At 37.5% G+C, this 23,603-nt stretch overlaps 1 protein-coding gene across 26 annotated transcripts in view; it reads right to left on the bottom strand.

Annotated features, from left to right (window-relative positions):
* Positions 1 to 23,603, bottom strand: part of PBRM1 (polybromo 1) — a 121,590-nt gene that overhangs the window by 42,741 nt on the left and 55,246 nt on the right. For all 26 annotated transcript variants that reach the window (XM_046658162.1, XM_046658257.1, XM_046658263.1 and 23 more), the window contains 4 exons: positions 18,607 to 18,883; positions 15,867 to 15,972; positions 11,685 to 12,327; positions 7,899 to 8,110 (listed from right to left, as the gene is read on the bottom strand). In XM_046658162.1, coding sequence (XP_046514118.1) covers positions 7,899 to 8,110; positions 11,685 to 12,327; positions 15,867 to 15,972; positions 18,607 to 18,883 — 1,238 coding nt within the window. The remainder of the gene's footprint in view (positions 1 to 7,898; positions 8,111 to 11,684; positions 12,328 to 15,866; positions 15,973 to 18,606; positions 18,884 to 23,603) is intronic.

Genomic DNA, 23,603 nt, shown 5'->3' with positions numbered 1-23,603 from the left:
GGGACAGAAGGACTACAAAATGCAAGAAGACTGTTAAACCTAAAAATTCTAGAGACAGGAACTGATAAAACAACTCAGCCGCAAACATGTGCTACCTTTCATGACAAAGGATGCTTCAGAGGGCAGTGTTGAGTTGCAGAGGACTATTTCCAGGCCTTGAAACCTAATGGAGTCTGCCCAGCTGGATTTGAAATTGCTTGGAATTGATGACTCTTTTTTCTTCCATTTCTCCCTTTTTGAATGGAAATGTCTCTGTTATCCTACTCATAACTCATCACTATACTGTAGCAACAGAGAATTTATTTCTTTAGTTTCACAAGTCCACAGATGGAGAGGAGTTGTGTCCCAGGATGGATAAATCCCACAGCCTCACCCATACACCTAATTTAGATGATTTAAATAATATTTTGGATTTTTAAGCTGATGATATTTAAATGAGATTTTGGTACCTGGTAGAGAAGTGTTACTGTAACAAATATCTAAAAAATATGGAAGTGACTTTGGAATTCAGTAGTAAGCAGAGACTGGAAGAATTTTGAGGAGTATGACAGAAAAAGCCTAGGTTGCCCTGACTAAACTGTTAGCAGAGAAATGGGCATTAAAGACTTGGCAGCTGAAGGCTCAGAAAGGAATGAAGAAAATGGTACTGGAAAGTGAAGGAATGGGGTTCCTAATATAGTGGCAGAAAGCTTAGCAGAAGTGTGTCCTGCAGTTATTTGGATTCTAGGCCTCCTGGGTTTATCTTTTAGTTATCTTTTTCTTTCTTTATTTCTCTTTGTTGTTGTTTTACTTCCTTGGAGATTTCTTCAACTTTATCTTCTAATCCCTTTCTAAATATTTCCTTTCTGCTATCATTTAAAAACAAACTTTTTTATTGAATAAATTTGACATATTGTATAAATTTAAGTTGTACAGTATGTTACTTTGATACATTTATATACTGTTGCCATTGCAGTGATATCTATCACATTACAAAATTATAGTACAATATTGTTGTCTATATTCATTATACTGTGCATTAGATCTCTATGGCTTATTTACCACACTTGTTGCAAGTTCGTACCCTTAAGCAACATCAATCTTATCCCCCCGCTATCATTTTTTTAAATAGCTTTATTGAAATATAATTCACACACTGCACAATTCACCTATTTAAAGTGTAGAATTCAATAGTTCTTGGTATGTTATTAATTTTTAAAAATTGCGGTAAAATATATATTACATAAAATTTGCCATTTTTGACCATTTTTAAGTGTATAATTCAGTGGTATTAATTACATTCACAATCTGTACAACCATAACCACTATTTCCAAAATTCTTCTTTACTCTAAACAGAAACTCTGCAACCGTTAAGCAATAACTCCTCATCTCTCCTCCTCCCAGTCCTGGTAACCTCTAATCTACTTTCTGTCTCTACGAATTTGCTGTTCTAGTTACCTCATATAAGTGGAATCATATAAAATGTCCTTTTGTGTCTTGCTTATTTCAGTTAACATAATGTTTTCATGCTTTATCCAAGTTGTAGCATGTGTCAGGACTTCAATACTTTTTATGGTGGACTAATATTCCATTGTATTTATACAGTCATGCGATGCTTAATGATGGGGATAAGTTCTGAGAAATGTATCATTAGGAAATTTTGTCCTTGTGTGAACATCAGAGAGTGTACTTATACCAACCTTAGACCACTACACACCTAGGCTATATGGTACTAATCCTATGGGACCATTGTTGAGTATGCAGTCCGTTGTTTACTGAAATGTCATAAATTGGTGTATGACTGTATGCCACATTTTGTTTATCCTTTCATCTGTTGATGGACACTTGGATTGTTCCTTTTGGCTACTGTGAAGAATGCTGGTATGAACACTGGTATACAAGTATCTGTTTGAGTTCCTGCTTTCACTTCTTTCAGGTATATATCTAGGAGTAGAACTAATGGATCATACGGTAATTCAATATTTAGCTTTTTAAGAAATTGCCAAACTATTTTCCATAGTGGAGGCACCACTTTCCATTCTTATCAGCAATGTATGAGGGTTCTAATTTCTCCATATCCTCACCAACACTTGTTATTTCCCCCTTTTCTGGATATAGGGTATGAAGTGGTATCTCACTAAAGTGTTGATTTGCATTCCCCTAATGATTAAAGACACTGAACATTTTTTCACGTGCTTATGGCTGTTTGTATAATTTCTCTGGAGATTTATCTGTTCAAATCCTTTGCTCATTTTTGAATTGTGTTTTGTTGTCACTGAACTGTAGGAATCCTTTATATATTCTGGATACTAGACCTTTATCAGATATATGATTTGTGCATTCTTTCTCTCATTCTGTGGGTTTGTCATATTTTTAATTTGCAAGAAATTTTCTGTTCTGTGAATGTTTATTTTTTATGGCCTCCTATTTTTATTTTATGGGTGCAATAGCTTGTCATCTCTCTGAAAGTCGAAATTTTAATTTAGTTTTCTAAAAAACATTTTCTCCTGCTTTCACTTTTTTTGTTTCCTCCAAGGTCCTTTTTTATTTTTGTTTTGTTCTCTTACATCTGAGAGATTTTCCTTAAACAATTTGGTCCTATTTAAAATAAATACCCGCTGCTCCTATTTAAAAGTAAAACACTAAAAAAGTTGATTAGACGCTCTCTATACAAACACAGAGCTAACCCTGATGGATTTCACTGGTGACCTCCAGATGATATTATGTATAGTTTTCCTCATTGCTGGGTCCACTTCTCAAAAGAAAAATCTCCTGTCTCAGAACTATGAGCCTGACTATCAGCATTCTACAGGTTAAGTAGTTAAGAGGGCCAGGGGTCTATTTAGTATAAATCTTTTCACAACCTACCTCTTCAGAATTGTATCCCTACCCTTAGGTCTACCTGGTGTCCCTTAGTCTAGACTCTTTAGGACAGTTACAGGAAGGGTTGGGGAGTGATCTGCACCCCCATTTTCAGGAGTATCTGGCGTTCTAATCCCCATACCATTCTAGAAAGGAACTGGCCTGCTTAAAGTCTTCATCTGATGCTGGCATTAAAGCCAGTATTAGCAACTTTCCATCCATTTTCTACCTTCCAAAGTTTAACTGCCATCACCCACTCCATTGTTTTCTTTTTTTTTTTTTTTTGAGGGAGGGGAATGCTTTTGTGTTTATGTCTTTTGTTTTGTTTTAAAATCCTCTTCCCATCCTTTTAAAGGTGTTTTGGGAAGGAATAGCAGTAGAAGCTTGTGTACAATCTGCCATGTTCAAGTGAAAGGCCTCTATGTTGTTTTACCTTTGCTTACTTAGCCCTGTATGAGTAGTTAGTTCTAGTATTTAATAGAAAAATACAGTATGTGAAATCTTCTAGTTTCCCTCAATTTCCAGTGATTATTAAGAAACCTCCTCTTATGGCTTAAAGACAGACAGGGCTGACTGACATACACAATCACTATCCTACTTTCTGGTGTTTTGCTGTATTTTAATATTCATAACATAACCTGACACAGGATGATGTGAAGCAGACTACAGTTCTCTCATGACTAGAAATAACTAGTTACAATAACCCTCAGAGTACCCTGCTTCTATAGCCTTTCCTATTCAGTCCTTCCAGTGCTGACTTCACATTCTAAGGCAAAGCACTACTTCTTACCCACTTCTAGTCATAATGATGGGAAATATAGTCTCTGAGTTAGAGGGAAAAAAGAGGTATTAACAGGGATGCTCTAGCAGCCTCAGAAAGCAGCTCCATGTAGCAGGGCTCCCTTTCCTCGAGTCAGCAAAGGGCCCTAAGCTCATGAGATAAGCACAGTGATGAGATAGGAATGAAAATCTCCTACTGTCTTTTTCTTTATGTGGCTCTGCTTTTCTACCATAGGTCTTCTTCATAAATTAAGTCATTGGAAATATTTTCTGGTAGCTAAGGATCAATCAAGGGCAGTGACCAACAGTCTTTAAAATATCAGTACTGCTTTTTCTCTAGAATCCATCACCGCAACAGGTAATGGGTTCACACATCATTGCTAATCCACCAAGGAGAAAGGCAGGTGCCATTAAGTTCCTGCTCTTCCACTCATTAAATTCAAGGCCTTAGACCAGAGATTCCCAGACGTAAGTGTGCATCAAAACTACCTACAGGACTTGTTAAAACACAGACTGCTGGCTCCCACCTCCAGAGTCTCTGGCTTGGTAGATCTGGAGTGGGACCAGAGAATTTGCATTTTTAACAAGTTCTCAGATGCTGCTGCTGCTGCTTGCCTAGAGGCTATACTTTGAGAACCACTTTAGAGTAATTCAAGGAACAGCTGTCACTAATTTTGCATTGCCAGGAAAAGTTTCAACTTAAAAAAAAAATTTCAAGTATACAAAATTTTGTCAGTAGAAACAACATGGGTGGTCCCAATGTCATACTCGGTATAGCACTGGCATTTTCTGTTTCCTCTTTCACTGATTTCCATTCTGATTTTTACTATTTCTTCTACTTACTTCGGGTTTGATTTGCTCCTCTTTTTCTAACTTCTTGAGGTAGAAGCATAGATTTATTTTAGATCTGTATTCCTTTCTAAATATGTGTTTAAAAGTATAAATTTCCTTCTAAGGACCACTTTAGCTATATCCTATAAATTTTAACATGTGTGTTTTCATTTCATTCAGTTTGAGATTTGTTAATTGCCCTTGTGATGTCTTCTTTGGTCCATGGGTTATTTAGAAGTATACTGCCTAATTTCCAAATACTTGGGGATTTTCCAGATTTCTTTCTGTTGCTGATTTCTAATCTAATCCCACTGTACTCAGAGAACATACTTGGTATGATTTCAGTTCTTTTAAATTTTCTGAAACTTGTTTTATGACCTACCATATGGTCCATCCTAGATAATGTTCCATGCATGCTCAACAAGAACATGAACTCTGCAGTCACTGGGTGTAGCGTTTTTACACGTATCAGGTAAAGGTGGTTGACAGTCCTTGTCTTATTCAGTTCAGGCTGCTATAAGAAAACCCACCATAGACTGGGTGGCTTAAACAACAAACTTTCATTTCTCACAGTTCTGGAGGCTGGGAAGTCCAAGATCAAGGTGCCAGCAGAACTGTGTCTGGTGAGAGCATACTCTCTGGTTCATAGACAGCTATCTTCTGGCTCTTCATCCCCTTATAATGGCACCAAGCTCATTGTGGTAGCTCCACCTCCAAGACAGCATCCAAATTTTATCACCTTCTAAAGGTCTCACCTCCAAATACCATCACATTGGAGATTAGGCTCCAAAATATGAATTTTGGGGGGACACAAACGTCAGTCCATAGCAGTGCTATTCAAGTCTTCTATATTTTTGTTGATTTTGCATCTAGTTGGTCTTTCAATTGCTGAGAAAGGAGTATTGAGACTATAGTGTTGCATGATTTCTTGTTTCAATTCTGTCACTTTTTGCTTCATGTATCTTGAGGTTCTATTGTTAGAGGTATATACATTATAAGCATTATATGTTCACAATGTCTTGACCCTCTTAACATTTGAAATGTCTCTCTTTGTCTCTAGTAATATTTCTTCTCTTAAAGTCTATTTGATATTAATACAGCCACTCCAACTCACTACGGTTACTATTTGCAATGGTATATCTTTTCCCCTCTTTTTCCTTTCAATCTATTTGTGTCTTTGAATCTAAAATGAGTCTCTTATAGACAGCATATAGTTGGATCTTATTTTTTAAATTCAGTCTGATAATCTTTTCATTTTGATTGAAGCATTTAGTCTATCTACAATATGTAACTACTGATATGACTGAATTGATATCTGCCATTTTGCTATTTATTTTTTATGTCTTATGTCTCTTTTTTCTCTTTTCCTCCTTTAATTACCCTCTTTTGTGTTAAGCAAATATTTTTGGGGTATCATTTTAATTTCTGTGTTGATGTTTTTTGCTATTTGTTTTCAGAGGCATTACAATACACATCTTTAATTTATCACCATCTACTTTAGGTTAATACTGACTTAATTTCACTAAATACTGCAACTTTGTTCCAATATAGCTCCATTCCTTTGTGCTATTACTGTCACATATATTACTTCTATAAGTTATAAACCTAATAATAGTGTTGTAATTATTCCTTTAAACAACCTAATGTTTCTTAAAGAAATTAAGAAAAGTGAAATAAATACAGTCTTTTATATTTACCCACATATTTACCATTTCCAGTACTCTTCAGTCCTTCTTGTGGATCCAAGTTACCATCTGTTGTCATTTTGTTTTGGCCCGAAACTCTTCCTTTAGTATTTCTTATAGAGAAGACCTGCCAGCAGTGAATTCTCTCAGTTGTTTTTTATCTGGGAATGTCTTATTTCAGTTTCATTTTTGAAGGACAGTTTCACTGGATACACAACTCTTCGTTCAGTTTTTTTCCTTTCAGCACTCTGAATATCATTCCACTGCTTTCTGGCCTCCATTATTTCTTATAAGCCATTATCATATGACTGTTTTCTTGGACATGACGAGTAGTTTTGCTGCTTTCAAGATTTTCTCTTTTAGTAGTTTGATTATGATGTATTTAGATTTGGTTCTCTTTGTGTTTTCTTATTTGGTGTTCTTGAAGCTGTAGGTTAATGTTTTTCATCAAATTTGAAAGTCTTCAGCCATTATGTCTTCAAATATTTTTCTCCCCCTTTCTTTCTCTTCTCTGAGACTCCCATTACAAGTATACTAGGACACACGACATGAGGGGTTGCTCCTAAGTCTGCAGAGCTAAGGGTCAGTCAAGGATTTAGGTGAAGATTGTACTCAAGCATCTCAAACATGTAAGGAAGGATTCACCCTCTGCTGATTGATCCATATGTGGCTTGGGGGATGCATTCAAAGTTGTAATCAACTTTCAAATATCCCTTGCATTTTGCTTTTCACCATGTTCTTGCATCTCCCTTGTACATTCGTAGTTTTCCAGTCAGCCGAGAATGTGTGGAGAGCTTATCTCAGCCCTTCTATGGCTAATTTCCAGGATAGTCCTCAACCCCAACTGTCAGGTCAGGCTAGCAAAGCTGCAGGTTTACTCGTTTATTTCTGCATCAACCACTTTTAGCTGGCAAAGACAGGGACCCCCTTCCTCACCCTCCCCTCACAACACTCACCATCCTGAATGAGTACATCCCTCTGGCAATAAAGCTGCTGGTTTTTGCAGCTAGCCCTATGCTGATAAAATTAGTATTCTCACCAAACAGGTTCCTATGTCTTCTTTTTTTGCATATGCCACTGCTTATGAGAATTTGCTTCAAATCAACTTATTTTGTTTTCCTGCCTAAGGAAAAAAACCCTAAGGAGCTGACTGATGCTAACAACTAATATAACTCCAGGAAAGTCATGTATTCTAGGTATCTATGTGAATTTGAACTTCATCAGAAATGATCAAATTTCTAATAAAAGTTACCACTGTCAAAATATTTCTGAACTCTGGCAAGTGACTCAAAGTAACACTTTTAGGTTGATACAATAAAAATTTCCTCCTAGTTATGTGGTTCAACCAAAATATCTACTTATCTGACCCAGAGTCTGTACAAAGAAAGCCATGCTACTGAATGATGGGGCAGAACCTTTATGCACTCACTGCTGAGAATGCTTTCAGCCCAGGCTGGGCCCCTGAGGTTTTTATCTACCAATAGTATTAAGAGGTATTAAGCTTCCACACTTGTGAATTAATTAACTCTGTTCCCAAAATACTAGGATAACAGCTGTGTCACACGTAACTTCCTATCTTTTCCAGTCTGATGATTAAATTGATAATGATAAAAACATTTCCATCTCACCATATCTATTTTGAAAGAATCAACACCCTGAGTCCCATTTACACAAACAAGACTCTTCCCCACAGCTAATTATGAGACCAACTAGAAGAGAATACAATGTCTTCATATTTAATAAAATGAAAAGAAACCAACCTCTTTTTTCTTCTTCTCGCTTTAGTTTATCTTCTTCTATTTCTTTTGGTAATTTTTCCTTTTTCTCTTTCTCCACATCATTATGCAAATGTTTTGTGGTATAGCTGAGTGCCGGTGAAAGTAGGATCTCTCCATTTTTGCAGAGTTCATCACGAATTTTAATAAAAAACTGCTGAAGTTCTACTGCATCTTCATATATTTCAGAATCTGTCCTGTAACGGCATCAAGAGTATACACTGGCACACAAGCTGTTTTTTCCCAACACTTTAATTATATGTTAAACTCTATTAAATGCTTCTTTAACATGTGAATTGATGCAAGGGTACTTTTGTACAGTTCTAAGGGTATCTCTTCAAAATTTGTTAGAACAGAATCTGAAGCATCACCTTACCTTGGTGAGCATCATGCCCACCAGTTTCCTTTTTTTTTTAAAGACTGGCACCTGAGCTAACATCTGTTGCCAATGTTTTTTTTTTCTTCCCTTCTTCTTCTTCTCCCCAAACCCCTCCAGTACCTAGTTGTATCTTCTAGTTGTGAGTGACTCTGGTTGTGCTATGCGGAATGCCGCCTCAGCATGGCTTCAAAAGCAGTGCCATGTCCGCCCAGGATCTGAACTGGCAAAACCCTGGGCCGCCAAAGCAGAGCAGGTGAACTTAACCACTGGTCCACCAAGCTGGCCCCACAGTTTCCTTTTCTTTAATGCTCACTCTGTGTACAGCCCATGTAAAAGGAAAGGCCTCATACAGTTTCCTGGGGAGAAACATGGCACATGCACCAGTTGATTGTGGCATCCCAAGGGGGCTTCCAGAATCAAGGACTATATTAAGGCTCCATACCATGTGTAACACTTACTTGCATCTCATCTTTGGATTAATTTTTACTTTCTCTTAATTGAAGGAACAACACATTATATAAAATTGCAACAAAAGATTTAGGCATTGTCCACTTTCTTCTCTTTGGATCTATATCTTGTTCCTCTAGGCTAGTAGGACTCAGTGAATATGTAAACCTAATCTGCAAGGTCATCAGGGCATCCTCTAATGGTTACAGGTCTCAGAGTAAGTGTTCATTTTAGTCTCCCAGAAATAACTACATAATTCTGGGGAACCAGCCAGAGGCAACATGGTAAAAAATAGAAAAAAAAGATCTGTGTCATATTCAAAACTTTTTAAAAAAAAATTTAAAAATTTTTTTTAAAGATTGCCACCTGAGCTAACAACTGTTGCCAATCTCTTTTTTTTTTCTGCTTTATCTCCCAAAACCACCCCCACCCCGCCCCCCAGTACACAGTTGTAGTAGGTTAGCTGCAGGTCCTTCTAGTTGTGCCATGTGGGATGCCGCCTCAACGTGGCCTGACAAGCGGTGACATGTCCGCACCCAGGATCTGAACTGGCGAAACCCTGGGCCGCCGCAGCAGAGCACGTGAACTTAACCACTCAGCCACAGGGCCGGCCCCTGAAAACTTTTTAAAGATTCTCCTCATTTATAAAATCAGAGGACTAGACAAAATAAACTTCAGAATTTAGACTGAAAGAAATTTTATTACTACCTCTAATCCACTATGGTCTGAGGGAGGCTTACATATAATTCTACTAAGAATACCAAGCCTGAAAAATTATTCATAAGATAACCACAGACAAAGTCTAAGCAGCAGTTATGAAGACATTCTGGTCAAGGGACTGTGGCAATGTAGCAAGCCCAGCTGGCCTCCTGCTGACACCCACCACTAGAGTATCAAACTTCAGCGAAGCTGTCAGAAACGAAGTTGCTAACAATCTAAGAGAGAAATGAACTTTGGAAGATTCACAGAACTAACCCCAAGATATGATGGGCGGCGGGGAGAGGAGTGACTTTAGACATCACAACTATTTAAGTAAACTGAGAACAAGAACGGAAGTCTAAGCTCCATGAAAGCAGGCTTTGTCTGTTTTGTCCACTGGTGTATCCCATGCAACCAGAACATATTCATAACTGGCAGAGACACTCAATAAATATTTGTTGAATAAATGAAAATAATAAATGAATAAATGCAGATTTTGACTGCAAGATGTCCCCCCATCTTTCTCTTTCTCTCTCTCTCTACTGTTGAAGAATAAGGACTATTTCCTAAATATGTCACTCAAGGGCCTCTCCAATCTGACCCAAACGCCACCTGTCTCCTGAACACACCATATACATTTCCTAACCCTATGCCTTTTACTTATGCTGCTTGGCCTATCTGAATCCCACCCATTTTCCCATTCTTCTGATGCTTCTTGCCTTTTTAGAACTCCAGTGCAGAGTTCCTTACTCCACCATCTTTACTAAATATTAAGTTGTTATATGTTGTCTCATGCCTGGAATTATTTTTCCCTAAGCATAGGTCCTGTGCCAACCATCAGACTTCAAGCTCTTAGAGCACAGAACCCAAGGCTTATCATTCATGGCTGTTCTCCATGAATGGTGTCTTGGTGACTGGCTCAGCAGCAGCCCTCTACAGTGCGGAACAAGATGAGCCAGCCAACTTACTAGTTGTGTGACTTTGGGCAACTTGCCTCTGTCTGTGCAATTCTTCTTACACAAACAGGGAAGATTATCACCTACCTAGAATGGCTATTATAAGGGTTACAGATTACCTATATAAAGTGCTTAGCATGGTGCTTTACAAAGAGCAGGTGCTTAATAGGTACAGCAAAAGTACTATTAATTCTCCTCTCAAGATCCATAGCAAATGCAGGCTTCACAGATTCCCCAGTGGGAACTACCTCACACCCACTGCCTAAAGGTCTGGCTCTCAGCATGATACCGTAAGCTCCAGGAAGACAGAGTTTGTATCTTTAACTTTTTATATTGCCCCAAGTGATTCCAAGAGCACAGAGAAGACACACTGTTATTGCTGAATTGAAAATGTTTTATCAATTAAGTATACTATCATTGTGTGGCAAAGATATACCACAGAGCAAAATTAGAAAGGAATTTAAGTTTGATGGAAATTTAAATTTGACTGCTTCTTTTAGAACATTTAGGAAAAATAAAATCTTTAAAAAAAAAACTAAACAAACAAGGGGCTGGCCCCATGGCCAAGTGGTTACATTCGCGCACTCTGCTTCAGCGGCCCAGGGTTTCACCAGTTCAAATCCTGGCCGTGGACATGGCACCACTCCTCAAACCATGCTGAGGCGGCATCCCATACGCCACAACTAGAAAGACCCAAAGCTAAAAATACACAACTATGTACCGGGGAGCTTTGGGAGAAAAAGGAAAAATAAAATCTTAAAAAAAAAAAAAAAAGAACATTTAATGTCTGTAGAAGTCACTTAAAGCAAGAAATCTGAGATTAAAACAAAAGAAGCTCTTTTAGGTACTTGAAATGGTGATCAAATTTAAATCATTTTAACCTTAGAGATCAATACCTTAGAGCTATTTTAATTTATTTAAAGCATGCTTGGATTGAACTCAAACTCTAAAATAAAATCATGTTACTACTTCTAATTATAAGCATTTTATCCTTTAAAAGAACATGTTCTGTGAAAGGCTATATTTTAAGAGCTTATGCTTTTGAACAGATCTTTAATTTTGTCTTACTCCTTCTTCTCATTGTCCCTATAGGTGATTTAGTAGTATGCCTTCTCTCCTTCAAAGAATATACTTGCTCTCTAGAAGTCTTGGCTAATCAGAATTCAAAACAGCATCCCCTCAACTGTAATCACATACCTCAACTAAAATAGTACATCAAAGTAGAATTTTTTCTTCCGTTTTGCCTTAAATATCATACTTTCTCAAAAAGAAATGGCTTTGAAAACATACCGATTCATCCTTCTTGCCCTTTCCAATACGTCAAACATATGCTCTTGGAATAAATCGAGCCGCCGGTAGCGATTATTTTCAACATTCTTTCTAATTATGTCAAAAGTAAGAGGAGGCTTGTTTGGAAAGCTGGGATCCACAGCAGGAATTTCTGCTAAGGAATCACTGTAGCATCTTCCCTCATCATCCTGATGACTCATGACTGACACAAAAAGATTGTGGATAAGCTCTTGAATCAGCAAGGTCACATTTGGGACATGAGAGTCCTCATCTCCCTCTAGGTCTCTCCGAGTTTCAAGCAAGACTTTGTGTAGGACAAGGGCATCTTTGTAGATCAAAGACTCAGGCTCATTGTATGTACAGGCATTGTTAAACATCATGACGAAGTCCTCAACCATGGAGTCTATATCTTGGTATTTGTTTGCCATCATGTGACTTCGAATTTTTTCCATGTCCATGGGTTTTTTAATAGTCAGATAGTAGTCAGGCAGCTCAGATCTGGAAGGAAGCCTCAGAAATATGGCACTGAGGCGGCGACCCCTCTTATCAGTATAGTTCTTTACAGCTTCATAGACTTCATTCAGTTTCTGCTGCATTGGAGTCATGTATTTTGATTTTTTAGGAGAAATGCCACTCTTCCTGCCTATAGAAAGAGATTTAATGTTAAATGGATAAAATAAATGAACCTAAATTTGTATACAGTTGGTAGCATAATCACAAGAAAAGGACTATTCCAAGTGATTTGTTAAATATGGAAGTCACCACGTCTCTAATGAAATATATATATCCTGTTGACAAAGAAAAAACTGGAAAAAACTTCAAGTGTTTTCAGTAATCATATTTTTGGTGGCAGAGCAAGGACTGTTATGTTGAGATAGTTGTGAATTAGGTGGAATAAAGTAAATGAGTAGATGTGACATTCTAATTCCATTACCTGTGGTATCCTTGAGAACCGAGATTTTCATCATAATAGAAAAAGAGATACAGATGTTAAAACAGGACATTAAATAAAAAATTTGTAGCCTTGAATCTCAACTCAGGGTATGAGTACGAACTTATTATGTATTTTATCTTTAAATATAAAATACACAATTTCCTAGCTCTGTCCACTGAAAATCCTGGAAACGACAACCAATCCAGCAGCAGTATACCCCTATATAGTTTTGTAATACTGATTTCAAATACTAATGTCAGTAGCTTCTTGGCAAATGGCTGATTCCCAGTCTGCACAAGATGAGTCTGGTATATCTCGAACACTAGACAGTAAAGAATCTATCAATGACTTCTTATCATGGACATGTCAAAAGAAGATAGCAGCTGGCCTGGGACAAGATAAGCATCAATAAGGACAATAACTGCAATGGGTTAAAACTCAGTAATATGTTTAAATCTAGTAGTTCTTAATGATATATAAAAACAAACAAACAATTGGGTAAATGTTGGAGGATATTATTAAACCAATGCATTATTTTGAAAACTGGTAAATGAAGGGGAAAAATATCTAGCTTTTATCCTTTCAAAAAACAAAAAATAAAACAAGACAAACAAACACAAAAAACTGTACCACAAATAACCAAATATTGGATGAGGCAAAGTTTCTCTATATAGAAGTATTCCAGCTAGTAAATGAGCAAGGAATAATAAATTAAACTATCACTATTTTACATCTCTTTAATGAATCAATGTAGTGAGCATCAATAGCTATTAACGAAAAGAAACTACCAGATATTACATGCCACCTGATGAAAGACCATATATCACCTCTGAAGTCAGTTTTTGTGCCAAAGGGAGGGGTCAAGGATCAAATCTAAATCTAACTCTGATCAAGCCTCTGGCTCGAACCACCAATTTACAGGAACTACAAAGGACAAAAGAACATATTAAACTACAGCAAAGAGATGCAATTAGCAAAACCCAGATTGTGGGACACTAGCACAAACCCAATTTCTTCTACAAATAAACTACAAGATGAAAAAAAAAAGAGACAGACAGAGGGGAATTTACAGATTAAAAGACATATCAATCAAATGCAATGTGTGGACCTTTTTTGGATTCTACCTCAACCAGATATTGCCCCAGGATGTGATGCAACATAAATGTAGAAAACCTATTATGAAGCATCCTTGCCAAGCAGAAACTGAATCTAATCAAGCCTTTAGCGAGTTAACTTCTAAGAAATAAGGAGAATAAAGGAAAAAGTTAACTGACATCACAAAGAAGTGAAGTGACTAGTCCAGAACTTGGGACTGTCCAAGAAAGTGATCTGGTTTCTAAAGAGTCAACGGCACTAGGATAAAAAAAGGAGGGGGACTGCTCTAGATTATGAGTTAAAGGCTTAACAATTAAATGTAACGCAGAGAACTTAATTAGATCCTGATTTGAAGAAACCAACTGTAAAAATACATTTGTGAGACAGTAAGTAAAATTTGAAAATTTGGCAGGTATTAGATGAAACCGAGAAATTGCTAATTTTTTTAGGTGTGATAATGACTTCATGGTTATTTAAGAAAATATCTGCATATTTTATGGATGCACACTAAACTATGTAGAAATGAAATGAAATGATTGGATTTGCTTTAAAATACTTTAGAACAAAAAAAAAGAGAAAAAAGGGATATAGGAAATAAGTATGGCACAATCTTAATAAATGCCAAGTAACGTATATACAGGGGTTCACTGTACCATTCTTTTTAAAGATTTTATTTTTCCTTTTTCTCCCAAAGCCCCCGGGACATGGTTGTGTATTTTTAGTTGTGGGTCCTTCTAGTTGTGGCATGTGGGATACTGCCTCAGCATGGCCTGATGAGCGGTGCCATGTCTGCGCCCGGGATTCGAAGTGGTGAAACCCTGGGCCGCTGCAGCAGAGCGTGCCAACTTAACCACTGGGCCACAGTGCTGGCCCCTGTACCATTCTTTATATTTGTACATGTTTTAAATTTTTCATAATATAAAATAGAGAAATGAAAAGGAAATTAACATTACACGTTAAAATCTCCTTTCCTTGAACTTTAAAAAATATGTGTATTTATATATATTCAGATAGTTGCTGTTAAAGTATTTATCTATCTATCATTAGTTTCTTAACTCAAGAAATTAATTCTAGTTTTAAAAGGCCCTGTCTCCCTAAAAAGTAGAATAAAAAATTTTCATTTCTGCAAACCTTCTATATGCTTTTACCATTTCATGAGAAGAAAAATAAATGCTTTAATAAGAAGGAATCATCAATTAGCAATAAATCATACACACAGCTACTCTAAAATTCAGTTTACAGTCATTTCATATAAAAAAGCAGGTTCTTTCTTCCCCCTTTTCAGCAAATATGGTTCTAAAGAATATTTGACAACATTACTATCATTTGCTTGGTATTTATTTTATTTATATATTTTAAATAAAGCAGAAACCTCTTGTTTTGCACAATGTTATTAATTACTTTTGCTGTCTTCTCTTCCCTCACAGTTTTCAATAAAACCACCACTCACAGACCACACTCAAAAGACAGCTGAGTTAATCTACAGCACAGTGGCTGGGTGTCTCTAACCTCTCAAGTTCTGTCTAGGAAGAGCTGCTGGGATTCCTTTTCAATTCTAGTAATCAGCAAACAAACAAAAATATTTTTAAGAACCTGCCACTACACTCTTCTTGGTATTATATTTAGAAAAAATATCAGAGGCTGGCCCGGTGGCGCGGCGGTTATGTTCGCATGTTCTGCTTCTCTGCAGCCCGGGGTTTGCCAGTTTGGATCCCGGGTGCGGACACGGCACTGCTTGGCAAAAGCCATGCTGTGGTAGGCGTCCCACGTATAAAGGAGAGGAAGATGGGCATGGATGTTAGCTCAGGGCCAGTCTTCCTCAGCAAAAAGAGCTAATTGTCCTCAAATTAATCAGGGCTAATCTTCCTCAAAAAAAAAAAGAAAAGAAAAAATATCTTATTATTTAACATTTATAAAATGTCTGCCGCATTCAAGAAAGGAAACAAAACTTTTGATGCTATATTCTATTCCCCACATATTTTCCACAGTTTAACTACTTAACATACAGAAGAGAGTGCTTGAGAGGAGGGAAGAAACTCCATGCTGGAATGTGAGTTCAAATATATTCACCAATTAATTAAATATTATTTTAGTAAACCAGTAATCTATCCTTGGCAGACTAAACTGAGTAACAAAGTGTGAGGCTGACTTACTCAGCTTGAGTTTGGGAGAAGCCATGTCATCATCATCAGGCAGTGGGCCCAGCTCTTTCCTTTTATCCTTGAGTAACTTCTCCAGGATATGTGCATCATTGTACACCTATATTCCATAAACATATTTAAAATTATTTTCTATAAAACTTTTGATTATAGTATGATATACATCCATAAAGAGGTTTTAAAAACACAAGTTAGGATAGTTGAAAACTATTTAGCTTGAGATCACTACAGAGCAACAAAATCCCATCTCTGTGGAGTAGGTACAGGCCTCAACCGGTTTGTTGTTTAAGCTTTCCAGGTGATTCTAATGTGCAGACACACATGCTAACATTTGAGAACTTTAATAGAACCATTTAGTAGAAGCATAGTAGAATCACTGCAAGTTTTTACAAGAATTCTGAAACATATTTACACATGCTGCTTTCTTCATAAATCTCTCTTCAACTGGACCCTCAAGGTAGCAGACTTAGCTCAATGAAAATTAAAAACTAAAAATATCCAATAGTTGGAGAGCAATATCTCAAATATTGTTAAATGGGATTTAACATCAGTCTGTGATCACAGTCTGGTGTGATCTGTGAAAAGCAACAATCCCTGCTTAGGATCTCTCTCTGAAGACTGAGTCAACGGTGGTAACATGTAGCCAAGAACAAGGGTAGTCACCTAACGGCCTCACCCCCAAATGGCTTCCTCCCAAACCCCCTGCAGAGCTGTCCTTCCTGACTGCCACCAGAGCAGAGGGGCTGAGGGAGTAAGTGACCTCTCTTCTTTGGCCACCTCTCTCAAGAATGGCTTTTTTCTCTACCCGTGGCAGACAAGTGACACATTAGCTAATGATACTGAGGACAGTGTAGACTCCTATGATAAAACCATTTCTTTGGTCACAAGTACCCTCAGTGTCTATTTTATATTCAAATATAATAGCAAAAGAAAGGAAATAAATGATGTGAAAATGTTACTTTATTTCTGGGAGAGTTAAAGTAGACAAAGGAAACTTGAAAAGATATATGCACGCCAATCCATGTTCACTGCAGCATTATTAACAAGCCAAGATATGGAAACAACCTAAATGTCCATCAAAGGATGAATGGATAAAGAAAATCTGGTACACATACATGTACACACACACACACGCAGGAATATTATTCAGCCATAAAAAAGAATGAAATCTTGCCACTTGGGACAACATGAATGGACCTCAAGGACTCTATGCTAAGTGAAATAAGTCAGAGAGAGAAACACAAATACCATATGATCTCACTTATACATGGAATCTAAACAGAACAAAAAAACCAAGCTTGTAGATAGGGAGAACAGATTGGTGGTTGCTAGAGGCAGAGAGTTGGGGATGAGAGAAATTGGGAAGGGGGTCAGAAGGTACAAACTTCCAGCTATAAAATAAATAATGGGGGGCCAGCCTGGTGGTGTAGGGGTTAAGTTCACATGCTCTGCTTCGGTGGCCTGGGCTTCGTCGGTTTGGATCCCTGGTGAGGACCTGCACACCACTCATCAAGCCATGCTGTGGCAGTGTCCCACACACAAAATAGAGGAAGCTTGGCACAGATGTTAGCTCAGGGACAATCTCCCTCACCAAAAAAAATACGGATGTAATGCACAGCATGTTGACTATAGTTAATAATACTGTATTGCACATTTGAAAGTTGCTAAGAAAGTAAATCTTAAAAGTTCTCAACTCAAGAAAAAAAATCTATAGGATGGTGATGGATGTTAACTAGGCTTACTGTGCTGGTCATTTTGCAACATATATAAATATCAAATCATTATGTTGTACACTTGAAACTAATATAATGTTATATGTCAATCATACCTCAGTGAAAAAAATAAAGTAGATAAAAGATATGAAATAGAAAAATAGTGGGGCCGGCCTGGTGGCACAGCGGTTAAGTTCGCACGTTCCGCTTCTCAGCGGCCCAGGGTTCGCTGGTTTGGATCCCGGGTGTGGACATAGCACTGCTTGGCAAAAGCCATGCTGTGGTAGGCGTCCCACGTATAAAATAGAGGAAGATGGGCATGGATGTTACCTCAAGGACAGACTTCCTCAGCGAAAAGAGGAAGATTGGCAGCACTTAGCTCAGGGCTAATCTTCCTCCAAAAAAAAAAATGAAAGAAAGAAAAATACTAAAGAAGGAAGACTGTGTCTTAGTTATACTGATAAAGAACTAAAAATCAAAATGTCTCAAAACAAAATCAATTATTTAGAGGTACATTTATGGAAACATCCTGATTCTTATATAATCAAATCATTTTATGGACTATCCAGGGAGAAGCATGGCTATTGAGGATAATAATAATAATGATGATGAAAGATTTTAGTGCCATTGGCTTTCACTCAAGTGCTTACATGAATACCAGGTACTGTGCTACACACTCTGCGTACATTATCTCCTTTAAATCCTACAACAACCCTGATGCAAGTACTATTATTATACCCAATTTATAGACGAGGAAAATGAGGCTCAGAAAAGATGAGTTATTTACACAGGGATTGGCAAAGTAGGATTCAAATCTAGGATGTCAGATTACAGAGTACGAACTTTTAACCTTCACCATGTATTGCCTCTCCTTTTAAACAATTAAGAAAAGACTAAGTATTAAGCTAGTCACTGAAAAAAGTAACCTAAGTTAGGCCTCTAGACACAGTCTCTCAAAAGGCATTATTCTATGAGCACCCAAAAGAAAACGTGCCTACTCCAGGATTTCCACATGTCCTTACCTGGGAGCCCTCCTCATTGTAGTGCCTGGCATTCCGGAACATCAGCTTCATGTCTTCTATCATTCCCTCTTCCCCTGCATATTTGTCATTGCGGATGTTATGCTCAATTATTTTCAAGTCCATTGGCTCCAAGATGATTTTATAATAATCAGGATAGTCCTTTTTGGATGGCTTAACCATAAATAGATCACAAAGTCTTCTGCCTGAACCTGGCTCACGAGCTTCAAGAACAACATTGAATAAGATTTTCATTCGCTGCTTTCTTATGTTCTTTTTACTGTTGATGGGGAGGTAGAAAAGGGGGAAAAATGAGAACAGGTTCAGTTTTCTTTATCCAAGGATGAACATAAAACAAATTAATCTTGTGAGCAAGTGCTTCATAATGATTTCAATTTATTAATTATGAATGCCACAAACACAGTAAACATGCTGGAAGCTATAAGCAAATATTAGGAAAATTTCCAAAATAGTTAAAACATAGTGACTGGCAGGAACAGCCAATGAACACCAGACAAACCTGTTTAGAATATTTATGAAATGCAATGCTTGAAAAAAGATCTTGTCTGACACCCAAAGAAAATGAAATTCTACTATCAATTGAAATATATTTTTTATTTTTAAGAAGAATAGAGCAGAAGTGGAATAAAACTACTGATTCTCTACTGTTACTAACAGTCTTCATTTAAAAAAAACAAAACCAAACCCAAAAAACAAACAGTGACAAAGAGAAGTGCTCCATCTCTTAAGACAACCCCTCTAAACCACTCTAAACATCTGTTTCTGGTTACCAGAAAACAATGGGAGGCTGTCTGCCAGACTAGTCTCTCTATAGTAGGTACAAGTCTCTTTTGTATTTATCCCGTCAGGGTCAGTCCCTGCTCCCTCCCCACCAGCATTGTTCCACAGTCCCAACCTAACTTAAAGAATAAATGGTCTGTGGTTTATCTGAGCTTTTGAGTAAATTTTCATCCTTGAGTGTAAATCCCTATCTTGTTCTCCAAATTCCCCCACTGAGATGTGATCCTAAGAAGCAGATGTGAACAGTATGGCACAAAATACCCAGGATCACAGATTAGAACCTGAGTTATACAGGGGCCCAAGAGAACATACGGGCTAGTCTACTAATTGTTGAGGAACTGATTCAGAGAGGCTGAATGACTTGCCCAAGGTGAGCTGTCCAGCGAATTATTAGAAGAGATGATCTTCCAATATGATTTCTGGCCTATTGTTCAGGACACTTATAAAGAACTTCTGGCCAGACTCGAATCAGCAGTCTCCAAGTGAACAGTCAGGAAGATAATAAAAAGAAATGACTTATCACTTAATTTCTACTAAGTAAACACTTACTAAGATCTCACAGTATATACTTAAAGGTAAATATTTTTTATCTGTTTCCTATCCTATAAATGGAAGGAAGTTCATTGCTGAAGGAAACTACGTGGCCAAATGGGTCTCCTAGTCCATTCCTCTGATCATTCACTCTACTGTTGGGTAACGAAGAAGCCAAAGGCTAGCTATTTTCTCTCCAAGGTTGAAAATATGCTTAAAAAAAAAAAAAGAAAGGAAACTCAAATAAAGAATAACTAATAGATAAGAAAAGAAATATCTATCCTTAAGTCAGGATTTAAAAATGTCTCAGAAACGCATGTTCCAAACATCATGGAGCTCAGGCAACCACACATTGATCCAATTAGGAGAGAAAATGGACCTGTTTCCTCTGATTGGGATCATCCTCATCACCTGTGTCTTCACTTAGACTGCTTATTTCCCTTGATGGTCCTGGAATCATTCCTGCCATTTCCTCCTCTCAGTCCTTCTGCATCTCCAGTCAATGGTTGTTAGATGATGGCAATCTAGAGAAGTTTCATCTAGCGGAAACTATGTCTCCATAGAAGCCTCCTGGAGTAATGATGTGAGAAGAGTTCTCTCACTCCAGGACTTTAGCAGGTGCATAATGGAAGGGGAACTCGGGACAAAGCTCTAATACCATAGAGCTCCGTGTTTGGGCAGAGATTAGAACACAGATGACTTTAACCTTCAGGAAGCCTCTGAAGAAAAGTTGCAGAACCTGAGTTTGGTATCACAGAAATCTATACTTAAAACTACTACAATCAGATATGGCTTCTTTAGGTCTCACTTGTTTGGGGTTGAACTTCAAAAGGAAGACGCAGGAATTCAATTTTGAACCCCTAAGTTAAAAAGATCTTTTCAATAACCAACTCAGTGAAATCACTCCTCACTCCAGGAATACCAAACAGAACAATTCAATCGAGGCCCTTTTTGGACCAAGAGGAGATCAGCTCTTTTCCCTTCCTAGTTCCAGCACACCATGCCCAATCAACATTAGGGTCTTCTGTATGAAGCTACAGTACAAATAGTCTAATCCAACAGTGAGTCTAGGGCAGATTTTTACGAGATTTTTAAGGAGGGAAAGCTTTTAACCGAATTTGAGGGAAAATGTCACTGAAGGAAAAAAACGGTGAGTGGTAGATTCTTCCAACTCCAGTAACTCTGACACTAGGCACCTTTAAATGGGACATACTCAAAATGTCAAATCTAACTGTATTTAAGAAACTGCTCTAATAACTGAAATTTACTGTTTTAGGACTTACATTATTAATAGTATCCTTTCTCCACTTGTACAATTCACTCATTAAGAGAGTGACATGTAACTGGTTTCCATCCTCAAAGGCAAGTAAAACTTCTGTTATCAGGGTCACTTATGATCTTGTCTGAACAAATCCAGTTTTGTTATTTATTTTTTTACATTTTTCCAGATCCATTTGAGAGTGAGAGCCACTGGCCCATTACTTTTAATTTGGCTGCCAGAAAAAACTCGGAGCTAAACTTCATACTTTTTTACAATAACTATATTAGCTTGGCTATGTGGTATATTCGCTTTATCTTTTCTTTTTTTGGTGAGGAGGATTGTCCCTGAGCTAACATCTGTGCCAATCTTCCTCTACTTCGTATATGGGAGGCTGCCACAGCATGGCTTGATGAACGGTGCGTAGGTCTGCGCCAAGGATCTGAACAGGCGAATCTCAGGCTGCCAAAGCAGAGTATGCAAACTTAACCTCCACGCCACTAGCTGGCCCCTGCTTTATCTTTTTCCAATCTGGATGCTGAACCTTATTACATCCATAACTTTTGAAATATTTTGGAAGTATTTTCAATACTTTTTGAAATGAGATGAACTCTACATTACAAAAAGGCAGCTACCACATTGCCCTATTTGATACTTTCTGGTTACTATTTTTGATGTCACCTTGCTTTTCAGATTCTTCTTAGAACCCCTCTATGCATCCTACCTCTCTTCCTCTCTCAGACCATTAACTGTAAATGGTTTGTTTATTCTTCCCCATTTGGGGAAAGGTGCATAAAATTAAATCCCAGACCTTGTAACTGGTATACTCACTCTTCTTTCAATCAGCACCTTTGAATGTACTAAAGTAAAATACATCTTAAGAGAGTTCAAAACCAGAGCTGTTTATCATTGTGGACTTAAGGATGCCATCCTCAAAGGGACGCCAATTCAGATCATGGACTTTGTTATAATAAATATACAATTCTAGAATTTTACAGGAAATGGGCCATAAAGGGCACCTGCACTAACAAAATCAGTATATTACAAAACTTTCCAGCAAATGAAAGTCAAGTGTCTTGAGAAATTGGTGCTTTTTTAAATCTGCACAGATTATAAACTAGTAGAGGCTCTGTTCTGAATCTCTGATTTTCCAGGCACCACCACCATCCTCCTGACCCCCCAACCCAGCCTGAAACACTGGAATCACTGTAATTTTTTGCTTCTTTTAGTTCATCACCAAGTTTTAGAGGATCTCCACAGCCCTTCTAGATTTGATCTTTCCTTTCAATTTTTCATGCCACAGTGTTAGTCCTAACCCTCATACTGTGTGGCTGACCACTTTCTCAAACGTCCTTACCATTATTTTTTCTGAGGCTATTATTTATATTTTATGTATTCCTATTTGCATATATTCACACAAAATTCCTATTTATGGTTATAGCTAAGACTTCTACCATATGCCTTGGCTAAGCACTATATATGCACTTTCATTTAATCCTCAAACTGAGAACCAGGTGCAATTATTATCCCAACTTTGTGGATGTAAAAATGGAGACTTACAGAGATCAGCTGAATACCTAAGGCCATCAAGTGAGTAACCAGAACTGAGATTTGAATCAGCTGATAATCACCAGGCTGCTTTTATCACGTTATTCCCTTTCCCAAGAGTTAGAGCTTACCAAGGGCCTCTCTAATCAAAGTCAATCTTGTTCATAAGCTTCAAGGGCTCCCAGCATTTAACTCTCTGGCCCTAGAGCTTATGGGGCCTGCTGTTAAGCTAAGTAAACCCAAAGGTTCTTTCTTTTACAAGGTTTGCTACATTTCATCTTCAAATCTTCAAGGAACTGAACCTTTCTATTTATCTTTTCTAAAGAGTTTTCCCAGACTAGTAATATCTGACTAAAAACAAAATGAAATCTATCAAGTCTTGATGTCAACAGGAACAACTTTCAGAAAATAATCAGAGCTACATTTATTGAGCACTCACTGCATCCAGGCCCAGTTTTAAGGGCCTTAAACATATTAACCAATCAGGCACTCACAGCAATCATACGTAGGTATTGTCATAAACTCGTTTTTCAGATGAGGAAATTGAGATGAGGCTCAGATCACAGAGCTAATAAGAACAACTGGGATCTGAACTTGGGCAGTCAGGCTCTAGAGCTTGGGCTTCTAACACTACTCCATGATGCCCTGCATTTCTACTTCTACTACTACCCAAAGTCAGTGCCACACACTATGAATGATATAAAAAGAAATACAATCTGTGGTCTTTTTCTTAAATTTACCATCTAACTAAGAAAACTTTTCTTAAGGAAAATTTAGGAAGAAGATAATGACAACACAGTAATTTTGTAGAGTGGACTACATATGGTAGCAACATGGAGCTAACTCTAGAACAACTAACTTT

The sequence above is a fragment of the Equus quagga genome, chromosome 1 (genome assembly GCF_021613505.1).
Source record: "Equus quagga isolate Etosha38 chromosome 1, UCLA_HA_Equagga_1.0, whole genome shotgun sequence".
NCBI classification, from domain to species: Eukaryota; Metazoa; Chordata; class Mammalia; order Perissodactyla; family Equidae; genus Equus; species Equus quagga.
Note: the sequence above shows the minus strand (reverse complement) of the source record. Positions and strands in the feature narration are given on the sequence as shown.